Source organism: Strongylocentrotus purpuratus, unplaced genomic scaffold (assembly GCF_000002235.5).
Source record: "Strongylocentrotus purpuratus isolate Spur 01 unplaced genomic scaffold, Spur_5.0 spur5_scaffold_17, whole genome shotgun sequence".
NCBI lineage: Eukaryota > Metazoa > Echinodermata > Echinoidea > Camarodonta > Strongylocentrotidae > Strongylocentrotus > Strongylocentrotus purpuratus.
This window is the reverse complement of record NW_022145602.1, coordinates 28,415,138-28,434,332: the sequence shown is the minus strand read 5'-3', so window position 1 is coordinate 28,434,332 and position 19,195 is coordinate 28,415,138. Positions and strand designations below refer to the sequence as shown.

Genomic DNA, 19,195 nt, shown 5'->3' with positions numbered 1-19,195 from the left:
ACCTTTACATTTACCATCAACAAGACTGATTCCTAAGACTATGACATTCTAAGAAATGCACCCAGACTGACAGATAATCCTTTTCCAATCAAACATATCAATAAACTCATAATTGAAACACTTCGCTTCTCCCAAAACATGAACGTGGAACAAATCTCTCTGGCATTCAAGAATTTAGATATCAAAAAGAGAAAAATCTTGGAACCCTTGGAAACATGCAAGTACCTGGTAGGAATGAATTCATTGATATGCTAGAGAGCCATCATGAAAGCCATGTTAAAGCCAGGGTAATAGTTATGGAGCGCCAGGAATGTCAAGTTTGACAGACATGAACGCTATACAAGAACCCACTATTATTATTATCATTATTGCATTGTTAACCTGAGTATCTGATAGAATACAGTTCATGTATTTTCATTCCTAGGAATGCCATGTGCACTGATAATGGCTGCTAAAGGTAGGAGGTGTTTCACAAGGACGAAAATCGACTTGAGGTTGGACTTAACTATGACGGGCCATTCATGCCATTGATTGCTCTCACCATCATGATCTTTAGATAATATTTTTACCTTCAATAATGAATTTTCAAAATATGTAAATTTTGTAGATTTGTGACCATGATTTGTACATTCCTTGAGAGACTAATGCCAGTATGGTGAGAGCAAACAGTGGCATAAACAGCCTGCCATAGTTAAGTCCCACTTAAAGTCTATCTTAGTTTTTGTGAAACACCCCCCAGCAGGGGCAACAAACTCCAAAGCACTTTGGAAGCCATCGCCAGATTGAAGCTGTCGTGATATCTCAAATGTACTGTTTCACCACCCCAATGAATTTGTCACACGGAATACATTTTACACAAAAAGTGCCTCTATCCACCTAAAAATCAAATTGACCTACATGTAAGGATTGTGAAGTTTGGTAAATCTCAAAAACATTCTTAACACAATAGAGAATGGTACATGGTAAATGGACCCTGATTAAAAAGCTGTCTCATAAAATCTTAGTTCAGATACATTTCTGCATATTTAATTAAGTGGCAAAAGTAATGAAAACATGATCCCACCACAAAATAACTTCATGCAAGTGTTTCAGAGGAGACTAGTAACTAAGTTCAGATACATTTCTGTAAATTAAGTGGCAAAAGTAATGAAAACATGATCACACCACGCAATACAATCATGCGAGTGTTTGAAAGGAGACTAGTAACCTAGTTCAGATACATTTCTGTAAATTAAGTGGCAAAAGTAAGGAAAACATGATCACACGACACAATAAAATCATGCAAGTGTTTCAAAAGAGACTGGTAAATTAGTTCAGATACATTTCTGTATATTAAATGGCAAAAGTAATACAGTGAAACAAATACACGGGGGCTCGGGGCGAAATAGCCCCGAAATGCCCCCCAAAACCCACGAAAATCAGAAGAGAGCCCCTGTAAATTTGCATAGAGTTCAATGCAAAACAAATTAAAGAGTGTTATTTTCATGCAGGCAAGCTTGAAAAATAAATATTAATTTTGTCTGTGGTAATGAAAACATGATCACACCACAAAATAAAATCATGCAAGTGTTTAAAAGGAGACTGGTAACTCACCTTAATCTCTTCTCTAATGCATTGAGAGGTTGCTTGCTTACAAAGCGTGAGAAATGGTCGAGAACAAGAGGGAATTTCCCTAGAGGTCTGGCAATGGCTGTGTCACTAACTACGCAGATTGCTTGTGCAAATAAATGTACACATTCCATCCTGAAAGAAAAAACAGACGAAAAAGAGAAAACTTACAAAATATGGCATTCATTCCTCCTTTTGCACCTTTTAATCATATCAATATATTTCTGGGGAGGGGAGAAGGAACAAGAGAGAGTCATTGTAATGTTATCAATTAATGGCATGAAAATGCGAGTTGAATGTCAGATTTCCCTCCACATTACGTATGAACGATTGCTAATTCAATTGTGCAATTAGCTCCAGTTACAGCCCACGTAAGTGACATGTCTGTCTGACAGGTGACAACTCTTCAGAGAGTTTAACCAACTTTGTCAGTGTCTCGTGGCTAGTCGGTCAACTGGGATGTCTACTACCCTAATCTGATTTTTTTATTTTTTTATTTATTTATTTTTTTGTTGGGGGGGGGGGGGGGAGGCTAAACTTGCTGTTCTCCACATTTTGAACCTGTTTCCAAATTCAACTTCGAATTCAAAGTTTATTGATTTCAATCTAAACAGAGAGGATCATTCTCAATTTTTGTGCATTGGATAACAAATTTCAAGGTTAAGCCCCAGTCCCATATAAAGCTGGACCAGCACGGACGAGCACGGACCACTCCGGACCATCCCAGACCATGGTCTGGGGTGATCCGGGATGGTCCGGGATGTTTTGTTCAAAAAAAGTGTGATGCTTTTAAGCTACAGTCCCATATACGTCCCGGACCGTCCCGGACCATCCCGGACCCCATCCGGGGTGATCTGGGATTCGGTCCGTGTTGACACCGTGTTGGCACCGGGGTGGTCCTGGATGGTCCTGGATGGTCCTGGGCGGTCAATAACTCACTCCCAGACTGCCACGGATCAACACGGACCGCCCCGGCGCCACTACGGATGACCCCGGACCCAGCACGGTGGCTACACGGATCACCCCGGATCAAACTATTGTCCCGGACCGTCCCGGACCACCCCGGCAGTTTTTGACCGTCAAAAACATCCGGGGTCGACTCCCGGACCGCCCAGGACCATCCAGGACCACCCCGGTGCCAACACGGTGTCAACACGGACCGAATCCCGGATCACCCCGGATGGGGTCCGGGATGATCCGGGCATGGCCCTCGCGTACACAGATAACGCGTGGCGCGCGCGCCACGCGTTCCTGATGGGCCCGACCTAGCGCCACGCGTTCTTAAAAAAAAAAAAAAAAAAAAAAAAAAAAAAATCAATTTTTTTTTTTTTTTTTTTTTTTTTTTTTTTTTTGAAAAATCAGAAAATTCCGGATTTTCTGGTCCTAGAAATCCCCCAAAAACAGAAATTGCTGAATTATTCGTAAGGGTTGGCAGGTATGGTATTAAAAATTCATCAAATTACTTGTAATACTTGTAAAAAATAAATTCAAATTTAAAAAAAAAAAAAAAAAAAAAAATCAAATTTTTACTTTTTTTTTTTTGGGGGGGGGGTCAAATTTTCCCTCGGGTCGCGCCACGCGTTTTTAATTTCTTGGCGAGAGGCCTGGATCCGGGGCGGTCCGGGACGTATATGGGACTGTAGCTTTATAGTGTAACATAGATAATTGAGTGTAACAATAAAGATAATAACCAAAAGTGACACAAATTAAACTTCATGCTGCATGTCTCACCTGAAATATAATACAGGAATGATAATAAATTATATTACTTGTATTACTTTATACAATTTTGCCCCTTTTCTTTTCAAATTAAAGGAAGAAAACAAAATATAAATGCATATACAACATGATAGTATTAAAGACAATATACATGTTGTCACATGCACTCTACTGCTCTCTCTCTCTCTCTTTTCCCCCTCTCTCTCCCTCTCATTCTCTCTCTCTCTCTCTCTCTCTCTCTCTCTCTCTCTATCTAACTTTATTTCTCATTCTTTCATCTTCTTGAAAACGCAACATTTTGCTTGTTTCATACTGAAAAGAAATAAAATAGCATGTACACTAAAGAGAAATCTGTCAACATCTCCTGACATCAGGGAAATAGTTAAAGTAAATTTCTTCTGGTCAAAATGCCCAAGAGAAATAAGCAAAAGTTGCCTAGCCGCCTACATGTAGGTGTCACTTATGAAGTATTGATGGTGAAATCAGGGACCCGTTTCACAAAGCCTTTTCTCAACGACAATTGACAAATCTGATGATAACCAATCAGAAGCAAGGATTTCCCAAGCTCATAACAAAATCTGTCACTGATGACAAGTTTTGTGAAATGGGACCCAGAAGTCCTGTTTGAGGAGGTTTTATTCTGTAAACAGTTTTAACTACATTCAGTGATTTTTGATTCTACATTGAAATTCTGGATTCATAATTGTTACATGTAGGAAATCTCTGAAATCTCTGAATTCAGACTGATCTCACATTTTATCTCAAGTAGATATGAAGACACAAGGTATTTGACCTTTGTTCATATCTTTCTGGCTCTCCTTAGAGAGTATTCACATGTTAATTTTTCTGCAGGCAAGTACAAAAAACACCTTATATATAGATCTCCCTTTTCACTGATATGTTTGTAATCTTCTCAGAGAGAGAGATAGAGAGAGTGAGAGAGATAGAGAGAGAGAGCGAGCGGGAGAGAGAGGTGGGATGAGAAAGTGTCAGCACTTACTTTGCCAATATAAACACTGACCAAACAACCTTGATATTCGTGAAGCACAACATTGACATTTGAAGGTTTTCATCTTCTAGAGTAACACAATCCCTAAAGGGGGTATAGTCTAGAAGTTATTTTGTGAACACACAAAGTCGTATTTTGTTGAATACCATGACTTTATTATTTATACAAATAACATTACTAGTCTAGGACAAAGGTCTTTTAAAGTTGCAGCTCCATCTCCGACCATGTAAAGCTATTCCACTGAAAAGCTGGTCAGCAAACTCCCTGGGAACATCTAAAAAAAACTAATCTAAACCCATGATTGTTCTCATAATCATAGTTAGATATTTGCAGAACACCGAGCACATGCAAGCAGGAGGTCTTTCGACATGTCCAATAATCTCTGTGTGCTGCTACATGTTATGAATGCAGTGTGACATTTGCAGTCTTTGTACTTCTCTGCACACTTGCAAGGGCTTCTTGGGCTCATCGCATGGGCTACAAAATGTACCTACTTGAGGTGATCTACAGAGCCATATGGCACCGTAAACAGCCTTAGAGAGCTGTAAGATATCACGCGGCAGTCACAGGGCACAGCCGACAGGGGGTTGTGAGTTCACCTCAAAGATCCTTGCAGGTATTAGAAGGGGAAGTGCATTTGCGTCAACTTTGCGGGGACGGTACAATGCGCCCAAGAGGGATCGTGAGGATGTGTGATTTGTAGAAGTTGGACTACCACTCGACAGACGGGGCGTTGTGGCGTGCGCCTGTAATCCAACTACATGTAATAATGGAAGTTACAGACAAACTTCAGCCCAGGACGCAGGTTCAAAACTGAGTCACGTCTTTCAGATGTTGACGTTAAAAGTCAGTCCCCAGACGTAAATAATCGTATCTGATTGATACACGTCTGTAAAAACCAAATCACACAGTACACACCGCAGCTGTGGACATGCACAAAGACAAACCTCAGGTTGTGACGATAGCATTGCTGATTTGGGGCAAGATCGATTATTCAGGTATCAATTTCATGGGAGGAGAGGTGACAGAGTTGACACACCTCTTTATACCGTTGAGAAAGTGATTGTACTTCTTAACACAAAATGCTGCAAGTCACTGTACAGTGTCTAGTTGCATATGTCTGTCTAACATAATACATGTACACGTACGGTCTACAAATGTACATGGCACCTCTGTCAACACCTCAAATTGAGGTTTACATGTACATCAGAACAAGATGCCGAAAAAGTGAAGATAAACACTTGGATGTTGAAGATGCCTAAACGCCAAGATAAACACCCCGACAACAAGGGTAAACTGATCAATTCTTTCACGAATGCTTGCATTGACGTGATTGCACGAGGAGTGGGTACATGTCACAACAAACCCTGAGACGAAGTCGCTGAAATAAGTTGACTTTCCAATTTCGAATTGCAAAAGTGGGTTGACTTATGGTCCCAAATGTATTCTCTTTTATTGGGATAGGAGTCTGAAGTGAGTGGCACTCAGTCGATGCTTGTATAAACAGCTGGGAAGAGATGGAGATAGAAAGATGAACAGACTGACAGTCTGAAAGCGAGAGGGAGAGTTGGAGGGAAAAAGAAAGAGAGAGAAAAAGAGAGAGAGAGAGAGAGAGAGAGAGAGAGATGTTTTGGAATAGACACAGAGACTAAGAGATAGAACAAGGGAAATGCTCTTGGCGGTCTTGCCTGCATCACACAATTCGATATGATGAAAAATTGAGGTTGGGACATTATTTATAGGCAGGGTAGCCCATCAGCAGGCCCCCGAAAATGAAATCCTCCTAACATAATCAGCATTTTGAAGTGAAAATTTAAAGAATCATCAGAAGAATTACTATCATTTGTACCAATATTGATAAGTTTCGTGAAATATGAACAAATACATGTATGATTCATTGATTCTGCTGCCCTCCCCTCCCCCTCCTACCCTTCTGTCTCTCTCTCTCCTCCCTCCCTCCTACCCTCCCCTCTCTACTGCCTTCATCTTCCCCTCCATCACCATCCTACTACCTCGCCTCCCCTACTATTCTCTCCTACTTTCTAATCTCTCCACCCCTCACTTGATCATAGCTGTCACTTGCGCCTCTCTCTCAACCTACATTTATTTATAGAATCAATATCTTCAATCACAACATTTACACAGCAGTCTTATAACTTATAATGTTCATCAAGGAAACAACATGTCTGTTTATTTGTATATGAATCTATTTCTCTCTGTGTTGTTCAGGTTCTCTTCACTGTTACTTCCCTCTTTTCCTCCCTTCCTCCTTTCCAACTCTTCTTTCCAACCCTGCATTCCTTCCTCCCTACAACATGCACTACCTTCCTTTCCTCCCCTCCTAACTTCCCCTCTTCTCCTGCCTCCTGCTATCCTACCATCACCATCCTACCAACCCCATCCTACCACCACCCTACCAACCCCATCCTACCACCCCTCCTCCCTACCTACCACTCTCTCATCCTTCTTCATCTCTGTTTCCCTCGATCCAAACATCTCCGTCATCTCTCACACCCTCCTCTCTCTCAACCTACATTTATTTCAGAATCAATAGCTTCAATCAGAACATTTACACAGGAGTCTTATAAATGATTGACCTGTCATGTGTGTGTCCACTTGGCATCATTTTAGATCAGAGAACGATTCCCATGTAGAGACTAGAGAATACGTCATAGAGAGATTCTGGACCAAACTGGACTGCGCCCCGCCTTGCTTTCATTTATTATTTAACCTGTTTCAGGAGTCATTTTCCAGCTAATATATTAATGTTGTCACAAAGCCTTTTTGTATGTAGGATGATCCTGCAATTATTCATAATAATAATAATAATAATAATAATAATAATCTGTAATCTTTTATTAAGTTAAACCGAAAATGGAAATTCTTTTTGCCCAATTGATCGTGAGCCCGGCAGCCACTGAGCAGCGCCAATGATTTTCTTTCTTTCCTTCCTTACATGTATTTTTTTTAATAGTAAACAAAGGATTGATTTGAATTGAATAGTAAGTCAAATAAAATAACAGCTTTTAACAAATCATAAAATGTCCACCCCCAAAATCACTCTTACCAATATTTCCATGGAAATTTTCATCTAGGGGATTTCTAAAAAGGTCATTCTGTTCTTTTATATTCTTAAATTATTTCATAAAATTGTAAGCAGCCAAATGTTGGCTTCACTCTGTAGAATCAATTAAAACTAATGATGAGGGTCACAGGAAAAAGATTCTGGGAGGGTGCCGGCATGTAACTGGAGTAAGCAATGCATGGTTATTGTAATGAGTTAAAAGGTTAATTGATAATATGATCATTTTATTTTCAGATTCAGATTAATTTTATTGGTCCATTTTGTTGGTTTGTAATATGGACCCCTTGGTAGAACATGTGCACATTTCACTGTTTGTCATAACGTTATTATCTATATCTTGTTTTTATATTTTTAAATAAAGTCTAATGAAATAAAATCAAATCAAATCAGCATATAATAATACTGCGAAAGTGGAAATGTAGCATTATTTCAATTGATTATCAAATCAGCAAGAAAATATGAATTGGAAGTCGGAATTAAACTTTATTTCAATTGATTTACACAATGCCAGCCACGTTCCTTTATTCAGGGTCCTTTGAAGTATATGTATGCCCGATGCTTGCTTGTGATAGATGAAGGTGATTTAACTTTCTTTGTTTCATTCAACGACGAGGCAAAACGCAGGGCATAGTGATTGAGCAATTGTTCATTCAATAATTTTGTTTTCATAATAAATGACAGAGCGTAGCCATTGCTCTTCCCACACTGGTGGCTTGATATGATCTTCTTCCAAAAAAGATCTGACAGTTTAATTATTTTGGTCAGAGAGCGGAAAGGGAAGGGAACCCCAGGCAATTAAAACACTAGCGGTCTACCGGCTTTGTTCACACCTGAATCTGTATGTGTTCACATTGTTCGTTAAACCTTAATTTTCCAAAATATGAATGCAACTGGATGGAGAAAGATGAGTACAAATTTTAAACTCATGATTATATTTTTTGTTTAACAGGGGTATACTGTACATACATGTACATGTACAGTATGTTGCTTTAAGTACTGTGTTGTTTTATATAAATGCAAAGAGGGTACTCCCCCTCCTTATCTTTTCTCTTTCTTTCTTTCTTTCTCTCTCTCTCTCTCTCTCTCTTCTCATCCTCCCTCCTCCTTTTCCCTCTCCTCCATCTCTTTCTCTCTCTCTCTTCTCCTCTTCCCACTCTATCTCTCTCCCTCTCTCTCTATTTCTCTGTATGTATGTCTGTCTCTCTCCTCCTCCCTCCTCCTTCTCCCTCTCCTACATATCCTTCCCTCTCTCTTCTCCTCCCCCTCTATCTTTCTCACTATCCCAATCTCTATCTCTCTCTCTGTACATGTATGTCTGTCTGTCTCTCCTCCTCCTCCATCTCTTTCTCTCTCTCTCTCTCCCTCTCTCTCTCTCTCTATCTCTCTCCCCCTCCCTCCCTCTCTCTCTCTTTCTCTCCCTGTACATTTATGCGACTCTTTCACCCTTTTTTTTTCCTGTCTTCCCCTCCCCTCCCATCCCTACTCACCCCCAACTTCTTCCATCTTGGTTATTGAACGATTGCATAAAATTGTCATTAATAATGTTACTTTATAATCAATATTAAGGGGAAAACACACTTCTACCATGGATTTTTCCTGTAGGTTATACATTTTTTTTAAATGCATAAATGTATGCATACATGCATCCATACATAATGTACATGATTTGTAGCTGCCCTAATGCCATAGAGTTGTAAAGTTAGAATTAAAAAATGCCCAGCAACTTGCAAGTAATTCTTAACAGGTACATACAGCCACTTGACTTGCTACCCAAGTACTCAATTTTCTACATGACTCTGGTACAAACTATCTGGGTAGCGAAGAGTGCCCTGACTACTCAAAAAGGCAATTACAATTTGCCTGACTGAAGTCTGCAAGTAGCTGTAATATAAACATTTGTTCATTCAAACTAACATGCACATGTACTCCTGAATGGAATTAATGAATTTCTGCACGTGTCTTCTGTGGGCGTTGCCTTCATGTCAGCTGAACGTGGCAAGAATTTAAAATTAGCAATTTCACAGAACTTCACAAATTAGGTTTCTCTACCCCCAAGTGTGACTGGTAGAACAGTGGTCTCTTAACCCTGAAGGTTCCAGGTTCAAACCTACCGGTAGTTAATGTGATCACAAGCCCTCAGTGAAGGCATTAAACCTCAATTACCAAATCCCTCTGAAAAGCTCTATGTCTAACAGTTACATGTACTATAAAGAAAGCATGTTTTCTCAGTCTATTCTACCCTTTTTCTCTTTAAAGCTGATTTGTTAAGTTCTGGAAATAAAAAAGCAATGCAACAGAAACTGGCTTGAACTGATTCTGAACTATTTACAAGGATTCTTTGAACCAGCAATAAAAAAAATCACATAGAAGTCACATTGAATAGCATTTTCCTCATGAGCCTCTACTAATTGTACATGCATGCAAACACGAGCCATGACAGCTACACGTACATGTACATGTACATGCAGGGTGATTTTTTGGAACATTTACTCATGACTCCCCGACCCTATGCATATTTCATTTTCCACTCGACTTGTAAAGCACACTATAGCACAGGTATTGTTTATCCTCAATGTTGTACTTTCTAAAGCTATGTTCACTTGTAGTCTCAAGTTTGCAAAACCTCAAAGTTATCAACAATGATCAACCAAACAACAAGTATTCATTTGAAGTTCACCATAAGCCAGGGAAAGAATTCATATCAACTAAAAGTTGGCGCAAACTCAACTACAAAACACCTTTAACTTTTATAACCACGACCTCAAAGCTAATCTTGAGTAGTGCTGTAGCCCGGAAGGCTTACCAGGTTCTAAACCGTCGGGTTGAGTGTTTTGGGCCGAACTACTAACGGGCCGAACTGTAGCCAGAATTGGATCAACTCGGTAACGGAACCCGGTAGTAAAAAAAAGTTTTGAAATACATGTAGAATAGATCATTGTTCCTTATCTACTTATCTTGCATCATGATAAAACCGTCAACGTAACTGTAAAGTGTAAACATTTGCATGCTAGCCTTTCACAATGAATCCTGGCTGGTCGACAGCAGGATGAAAAATGTTGCGGTGTTATTGAGGACAAGGTCAGTAAACAGTAGGTCACACAAGATGTGGTGTAGAGTAGACTTGTAGTAGCCTTCTAATAGCCTTTTTAAAAGTCAATATTATTTCCGGGTTACTGGACCTTTCCGGGTCCTGTTAAGAAATTTGGAAAATTGCCGGGCCGGGCCGGGCCGGATCCGGGTTTTGGGTTCCGAGCTACAGCACTGGATATTTTAATATATTTCAAGTTAAGATTTCTTTAAAAATTTCCTAAAAACTCATTTGTTCAAAGCGGCTTTCCAGTAGATTTACTTTCACATTGTTGTTGTTCATTTTGTGTGTATATTCATGTACTTGTAATTTTTCATCTCCATGCGCCTCAAACACATTAGACATGTCGAGTTGACGCATTACAAATACTCTATAGTATTATTATTAGCATGAGAAAGATAAAATGTGAATACAGCCAGGGTTCTTGATATGCACAGAGCTCTATAATTGGCATTCTATCCGCATACCGGTACCCAAACCTTGTCTTAAAGAATGTACACCGTACAGAAGCCCGATGGAATAAAAACGTTTTCAATAAAGCAATGTCCTCAGGACTCTAGCTAATATTAGAATGGGCTATTTATTGAAACTCAGGTAGCAAGATGAGTAATAAACGCATGTGTGAAGGCCGATAGAATACAATAAGCAGAAACTGAGCTTATACATCAATGCCTTCAGAATACCATAATTAAATGCAAAGTCAGGTAGGAAGATGGGTAATATTACTAATAAACCCATGTGTAAAGGCTGATAGAATTGTATTATAGGCAGAAACTGAGCTTATACAACAACGCCTTTAGAAAACCAAATATAATCTTTAATCATTAATGATTAAATGCAGAGTCAAATAGAAATGGAATTTATTGAAACTCAGATAGTACAGATAGGTAATAAAATGTGAAGGCCAATATAATCATATTATAAGCAGAAACTGAGCTTATACATCAACGCCTTCAAAATACCACTGATGATTAAATGGAATAAATGCAAAGTCAAGTGGAAGTAGACTCTAGCTGATATTAGAATGAGCTATTATTGAAACTAAGATAGCAAGGTGGTTAAGAAATGCATGTGTGAAGGCCGATAGAATCGTAATCAGAAACTGAGCTTACACATTGATGCCTTCAGAATACCATGATTAAATCAGGGGTGATAGTGAGCAGTAAATTTTTTTCTCCCTCAACCATGCCCCCCGTGAGTAAAAAAAAAAGGAAGAGGATTCAGGGGGAAAATGGCATCTAACAACATTCCTCCCCTTTTGAGTAAGAAAATAGGGAAGGATAGAGAAAAGAATAGAGAAAAAAAGGAAAAAATCAGGTAAAAACAAAAAATCTGGAAAAATCTGGAAAAATTTGGGAAACCGATTTAAATCAGGTTTTATCAGGCCTGTTAAATGCAAAGTCAGGTAGCAAAATTAGTAATTAATGCATAACATGTGAAGGCCAATGGAATCATATAAGCAGAAACTGAGCTTAAATACATAAACAGCTTCAGAATACCATGATTAAATGCAAAGTCAAGTGGAAATATACTCTAGCTGATATTAGAAGGGCTATTTATTGAAACTCAGGTAGCAAGATCAGTAATCAACGCATGCGTGAAGGCCGATAGAATCATATAAGCAGAAACAGAGCTTAAATACATACATGGTGTAAACAGCTTCAGAGCACCATGATTAAATGCAAAGTCAAGTGGAAATAGAATTGGCGTCCTGTAAAATCGTTATCCCAGGAGTTACATCTTAATATTATCAAACTGGAGAAGGAATTTCTTGGTACAAGTACAATTGTTGCATGGTTGTCAGTTATTTGATGAATATCGGAAGATACAAGAACCTGTGAAGGCTGTGAGTCTTATAAGCGGAAACAAGGATTGGCAGTCAAGTGTGTACATGTACTTTGCACTGTACATTTAGTTAAGTCTCACTGGGACATGACGCAATCAATTACTAATAAAGGAGGGGGCGGGGGTGGGACCTGTGGGAAATTAAAAGTACTGAGTTCTGCTTCAGAGTTCAAAGATACAAAACAAGTACACAAAAAGACAATAAATTATGAAAATATGTACAAGAAAAAATAATTTTACAAATTTTCACCAATAAGCAGCTTTCTCATGTAATGATTTATTTTACTTTGAAAACAAATTGTTAAAAAAGTGCCAAAAATCCAGATACTCATCCCTATAAAATTCACTAAACAGAAGTTAGAGACAGAGAGAGAGAGAGAGTACACAAATGATTATACCACCAACAAAATATTTACTGCAGTTTTTTTCCACATATAATGGCAAGGATTGACACAGGCATTTAAATACCCGGTACATTAAAGGATATTAATACCATTTTCTTTTTATTATGACTAAACAGCATTGTTCAAATTAAATAAGGAATTATGCAAAAATAACTCACAACCATGCAACAATTGTATGTGTACCAAGAAATCCTTCTCCAGTTTGATAACATTAAGATGTAACTCCTATTAGGATAACGGTTTTACAGGATGCCAGTCCTATTTCCACTTGACTTTGCATTTAATCATGTATTCTGACGGCGTCAATTATAAGCTCAGTTTATGCTTAAATAAGATTCTATTAGCCTTCACACAGTGGTTTTTAGCTAACAAATTGAAACTGAATACTGATAAAACATCATGCATGGTATATCGCACCAAAACAAAATTATTTATATAAATCGCATGAATGTAAACGAATACTGGTTTTGATATTCCAGTTGTAAATACAACTAAATTCTTGAGAGTAATCATTATTAGATAATCATTCGACCTGGAAATATCAGGTAGATGATATGTTGTAAAATATCAAGAGCAATTGGTGCAATCAGTAGAATAAGTGCAATTGTACCAACAGTAAACACCTTTTTTGCTTTTAAATTTAAAGTTTTATGTATATCTTCACAAAAGAGGCATATTAAAGTAGACTGTTTCCTTTAAAATAGAAAAGTGGTCAATAACCTACATGTACATGTACGTAAATATTTGAAGAAAAAAAAAAAAATCTAGAATAGTTGGAGCCCCCAACTACAGGTATATTCCTGTTTTTGTCTGTTAAAGAATTTTGGTGAGGTAGCAAACATTGGACAAATGTGAGACCATCTGGGAATAGTTACTGTCTGGAGAAAGGTTTGCCTCCCTGTCAGGCAATCTTGATCCCTCTCCCCACTGGTTGATAAATGTTGTTACATGTAGATCTACAAAGCACACACTATTACAGGTACAGTGAAACCTGTCTATAAAGACCACCCAAGGGAGACAAGAAAAGTGGTCATTATAGGCCAGTGGTTTTGATGTACAGGTTCCTTTAGTACATGTTTCAATGAGAAACCATTTCCAAGGGACACAAAAAATGTGGTCTTTGTAGACAGGTGGTCTTACTATCCAGGTGGACACTAAAGCAGGTTTGACTGTATGTCTAAAATCCATATGTGACTTACCACTTTGTGTGAAAAGCTGGTGTTTCCTCAGCTGTATACACCTCCTCAGCACGGTTTAACATACACATGATAATTGACACCCCAAGCTGATGAACAAACCAAAGAAAGAAAAAAAATGTTACTAAAAAATGAATAAATCTAGAGGCATAGTAAATCCAGTAGGCTCAGAGGACTGAAAATGGCAATAGACATTTTTTTAAAAATTGTAATAGTTTGCTGAAATATAGATGAGATATTTTTGGAGCCTTTGTACCCGGGAAGGATGGAAAGGGAAGTTTTTGTCAATGAAATGCTAATGTAACGGATAGCAATAGCAATATCTACTTTTAAAATAACATTATTGTGAAAACCACCACAGAAAATGAATGAACCTTGGGCTGAGTGGACATCAAGACGCCCACTATCTTGTTGACCAAAAACACTCTCAAAATGTCCAATCAGATTTGCAAAAATGCATCTATCAATCTCTCCTTCCAAAAGAAACCAACTAATAATTTCAACATTGCTTAAAATATTATTAGAGATGAAGGACAATCTATGGTGTTGCACAAGTCATTTCCTGGGTAAAAATGCTCCAAAAATGTCCACTCTGAATAATACTGACAATGTATCTCTACTTCCAAAATGGACAAAGAAACCAAATGTGGGAGTTACTTTTTTTGGCCACTCCCTCCCCATGTTTAATGTTTAAATAAAAATGCTTAAATAAAAGCATCATGTTGAAATATAAACGTTTTCAGGGCAAATGGGATATAACATTATAACTACATCTGAAATAAATGAACATAACATCACATCAATCTAACCATGGCACTAGAGAAAACAGATAAACCCTTAGAGTGGGGCCAGTTGTTATCTCCCCCTCCCTATCACCATGCTTCCCTTTCTGGGGGGAAAAACAACACTTTAAAATGCCCCAATTAAATAATATACATACATCCTAGCTGTTAAGTGAAGATTACAGCATTCATAACCTTGGAAACTGCACTATAGCTTAGGTATTCAGTGCCTGAGTCATTAGCGAAAAGCCAGGACTTTAGTAATTAATTATATTTCGCATATATCAATCTAATCTCGTTTTGGATCGAAGCGTATATGATAGATGACCTTTTGAGTGGCATGAGAGTTGAGATTACTGCTCTCAGCCCCACACTTCCATATTTAAAAACATCATATCTAAATCATGCTAATAGCTACATGTACGATCTATTATACAGCATTTCTAACCTTGAAAGCTTTGCTTTAGCTAAAATTATCCATTACCTGTGTTATAAATTAAATTATTTTCAAATTTTTGATATCAATCTAATATTGTTTTGAATAGCACCAGAGTAGATACATGTAGATGACACTGTGGCCCCTACCTGACTAAAATACATTCATAATGCCTTTCTGAATGATGTTAATATCTACCATATTTGCCGGCGTAAAGGCCGCAGTATTTTTGGAAGAGAAAATATCAAAAAGTTGGGGGCGGCCTTTGCGGCAAAAGAGTTAAAAAAAAAAAAAAATAGCAATTCAAAAACACAAATTTGAACATATAGGACATTTCTAGAATAACTGTCTAGAGTATCATATGTCTTACCGACAATTATGTGTTATATTTTTCAAATGAAGGGCAAAGTTTTGCCAATCTCGTAAATAAAATTCATAACTTACCAACCCAACTCTACTGATAGATCGAGATTTAAGTTTTTGCTGTCGATCGCGCGAGCTAAGCTACGGCGTAATAAGCCAGTTCACGGTTGCAGTCTGAGCATGAGCAGATAAAGGTCATTGCAGAACAAATTGTGAAATACACGGAGACGAAATACTGGATACGTGCTCATGAAAGTTATGTAATCATTATTCATTATGCACAAGCAGAGCACTCCATGATACACAGGTGGAAGTATTCTTTGAAAAGGGGAAACAAAGGCTATAAGTATGTAGCATCTCCATCGCTGTAGGAGTGATTATTTCAAAATGTACAAAGTGGGACCTCTTCATGTTTTGAAGATCTGTGTATATTCGGGGTCATTGCAGCCATGTGATAACCGTGAACTGGTCTATACACGAGAGGCGCAATGTATAGATCAGAGAAAACTGCAGATGACAGTATCAGTGCGGGATGGCCGAGCGGTCTAATGCGGTGATTTTAGTCACATCAACATTAAGAGATCGAATCCCATCTTCGACAATTTTTCGACAATGTCAAAATCAGGGGTGCGGTCTATGCGGCGCTGCGGCCTTATCGCCGGCAAATACGGTATCTCTACATTTACTTCCAAATAAATCATGACAGCTTTTCTCAATTTGTATGTTAGGTTTATGGTTGCACCATGTGAGAGAGAGGGGGGAAGATTGTGGAGTCCTGAAAAGGACTGTTGGTATTCTTGAAAATTTTTGTTGGTAATCTTTCTTGAGCTTATAGTTCTAAGGAGAACTACCTGACTGCATGGCGCCGTGAACAGTCAATTTTTACTGGCTGCCTGCCGTAGCAACAAACAGAGTTGACAAACAACTTAACTCTGTTTTGTTGACGATCAGCGATGCACAAACAAGACAAAAGACTTGATACATGGCTGATTGTCAACGAAACGGAGTTAAGTCTTTTTGTCAACTTTTGTCAAATTTTCGGTATCGTTTTTTCTGGGACGCGCTGTATAAATCCTGAGAGCATTTCTGACCTTGTTTTGCATAGCACCAGAGATGATGGATGAGCCCTTGGGTTGGGTAGCAGACGGGGTCGTCGGTATCTGGGATTCAAGGTCACCGACCAGGGAGATCAGGTCAATGAGCTCACTCTCCTGGATTACCTGACATAGCGGCAGATAGAGCTGGGGGAATGTCTGAAAGAGAATGATTAATTGATTGATATTACACAATGAATACTGGAGTCGCTTTAACCCTTACTGTACTGGGGGGGGCCTGGGAGGCCCCCCCCTCGACATTTTCGGAGATTGCGCCGCAACCGCTTGGTATTTTGAATTGTCGTTTCATGACTATTTTCCCTCAAGTCTTACGCACATTTTGATACCATTTTCGTCGAAATCGGATATACCTATAAGGCGTTACATAACAATTAGTATGCGCATGTCATCAAAAAAAAAAAAAAAATGAAAATCGCATCAAAATTTGCATAAATTATCATTATTAATTACATTAAAATAACTTTTTTGTGTTAAAAAAGAAGTTTCATATGAATAATGAGTTTCAACATTCAAAAAGTGGAGTTTGACACGTTTTCGGTAAAATGCATAAAATTAGCGCATTTTGCATAATTAATTAGGCTAACGACAAAAATTTGCATATTCGGAAAAAACTAATTATACCATCTTGTTCCTTACGTAAATATCTACAAACATGCAAATTTTCGTGTTCATCGGACAATCGACGGCCGAGATCATAGGGGGGGGGGGCCTCCCAGGCCCCCCCCCCCCCCAGTCAGTGGGTGCTCAAAATAGCCCAGTACAGTAAGGGTTAAAGGTACTATGTCCCATTTGCAGGCCAAAAAAATGAAAAAGTTAAATTCCAACTGCATTTGAAAGATAATACTAATTTAGAACTTAAAAAAGGTGGGGCTTGAAAATGTCTTCAAGTGGGAAAATAACGACTATTAGTTGTCAAATCGACTTTAGGGCTATAGAGCCCAAAAGTAATAGTCTTGATTCTCAGACAATTGTACCGAATGGTCATACGTTTTATGCTGCGAAAATATTCAATCAGTTTAATCTTGGCCATCACAAGAAGTGGGTTATTGATGTAGACAAATGCTCATGTACCCTTTACAACTCTTTTCATGTATGTTATTACCAAAGAAGAAAAAAAGTTAGTCACTCACTCAATAGTGTCTGGCAGTAAAGTCTAGCAAGTAAACAGGTTTCCTTGCATAATTTGAATATGAGGACACTGCTAAAGTTTAAATTTCACAGATAGGACATACATGACATATTCATAATTTCTGCAAAGTTCTACAGCATTTGAGGTTGGCTGCAAAAGGGACATAGTACCTTCAATAGTGAAATGCAGAGGCACGAAATGCAAAAGGTGTAATATTTATTGATGTTTGGAATCATCAAAATGATAAGAAACTTGGCCCATGCAGTCGTGGTAAAGTTACAAGCTGTACACAGAAAGATAAATATGGGACTACACAAACACGGGCAGAAAAATCCGTTCAGATTTTTATGTTGTTACGTGCCATATTTAGAAAATGAAGGCATTTGAAGAGCCATCCTTTTTGGGGAACATATTTTATCTGATGTTCTTCCACACTTGCATATAACATAACAATGATAACACTTATTTTTCATCTCTTCCCAGAACTCAACCTTCCCTTTAAGGGTGAACTTACTTCATCAAGCCTTCCCTTCTGGCTCTCGATGGCATCTTTCTTGAGGTCTTTGGCTTCCTGTTTGAAGATGTAGGTCAGGTTAGCCAAGAAGGTCTCCACGAGGGGGAAGGCTTCCTCCTTGCCCAGAAGGGGTATGATGCGGCTCACTAACTTACGCCCCTTACGAATGCCAAGGATCTGATGGAACAAGGTACTGGCCGTCCTACAAAACATCAAACAGAATTGGTAGAAAAATTTTGTTTAGACAATCAATTTGAACTTTGTTGTACCTTTAATGAGTACTTTTGAATGCTAAGAGCATATTCAACCAAACAGTGTGAAGATATTGCTTCTAACTTAAGAAATGAGCTCTACAAATTCCTGGATTCAATTGGATTGGATGACAGAGCTGTGAAAGAAATCAATTGTTCTGTTTACCTTTCTCTGAGTCCGTCGCCTTTTTCTCCTTTGAGCGTGGCACACAGCTTCATCACCAGCCCCTTCCTCTTCTCTAGGAGAGGCCCACGGTCTGATTCAGGTAAACCTCTGACAAGCATATCTACGTCCTCTCCCTCCATGACAAGGCTGAACAGGCGCTCGATGGCCAGGAGCGTTCGACGTCGACGACCATGGTCCTTAGCCTTTCCTCCCTGAATGAACAAATTGACATGGAATATAAAGAGGTTTCATGGTTAATGTGATGGTTATTTTACCTGACTGCTAAGAAAGCATAAATGCTTGTACAGTGTAAGTAAGCAACCAGACGGCCGACGGCTTTAGGTCCTCTCCGAGGGACCTGGTAATGAGGATTAATGCCTTACCAAAGGGCACTAGCGCATCGCCTTGGTTTCAAACCTGGGTCAACAGATTACGAGACCACTGCTCTACCGACTGAGCTATCGCGCCTATGGTCAAGTGGTTTA

At 38.7% G+C, this 19,195-nt stretch overlaps 1 protein-coding gene across 1 annotated transcript in view; it reads right to left on the bottom strand.

The window, feature by feature from the left end:
• Positions 1-19,195, bottom strand: part of LOC593235 (protein PAT1 homolog 1) — a 43,702-nt gene that overhangs the window by 5,496 nt on the left and 19,011 nt on the right. The window contains exons 12-16 of the mRNA XM_030988044.1: positions 18,711-18,922; positions 18,294-18,495; positions 16,627-16,788; positions 13,958-14,043; positions 1,594-1,743 (exon numbers count right to left, since the gene is read on the bottom strand). Coding sequence (XP_030843904.1) covers positions 1,594-1,743; positions 13,958-14,043; positions 16,627-16,788; positions 18,294-18,495; positions 18,711-18,922 — 812 coding nt within the window. The remainder of the gene's footprint in view (positions 1-1,593; positions 1,744-13,957; positions 14,044-16,626; positions 16,789-18,293; positions 18,496-18,710; positions 18,923-19,195) is intronic.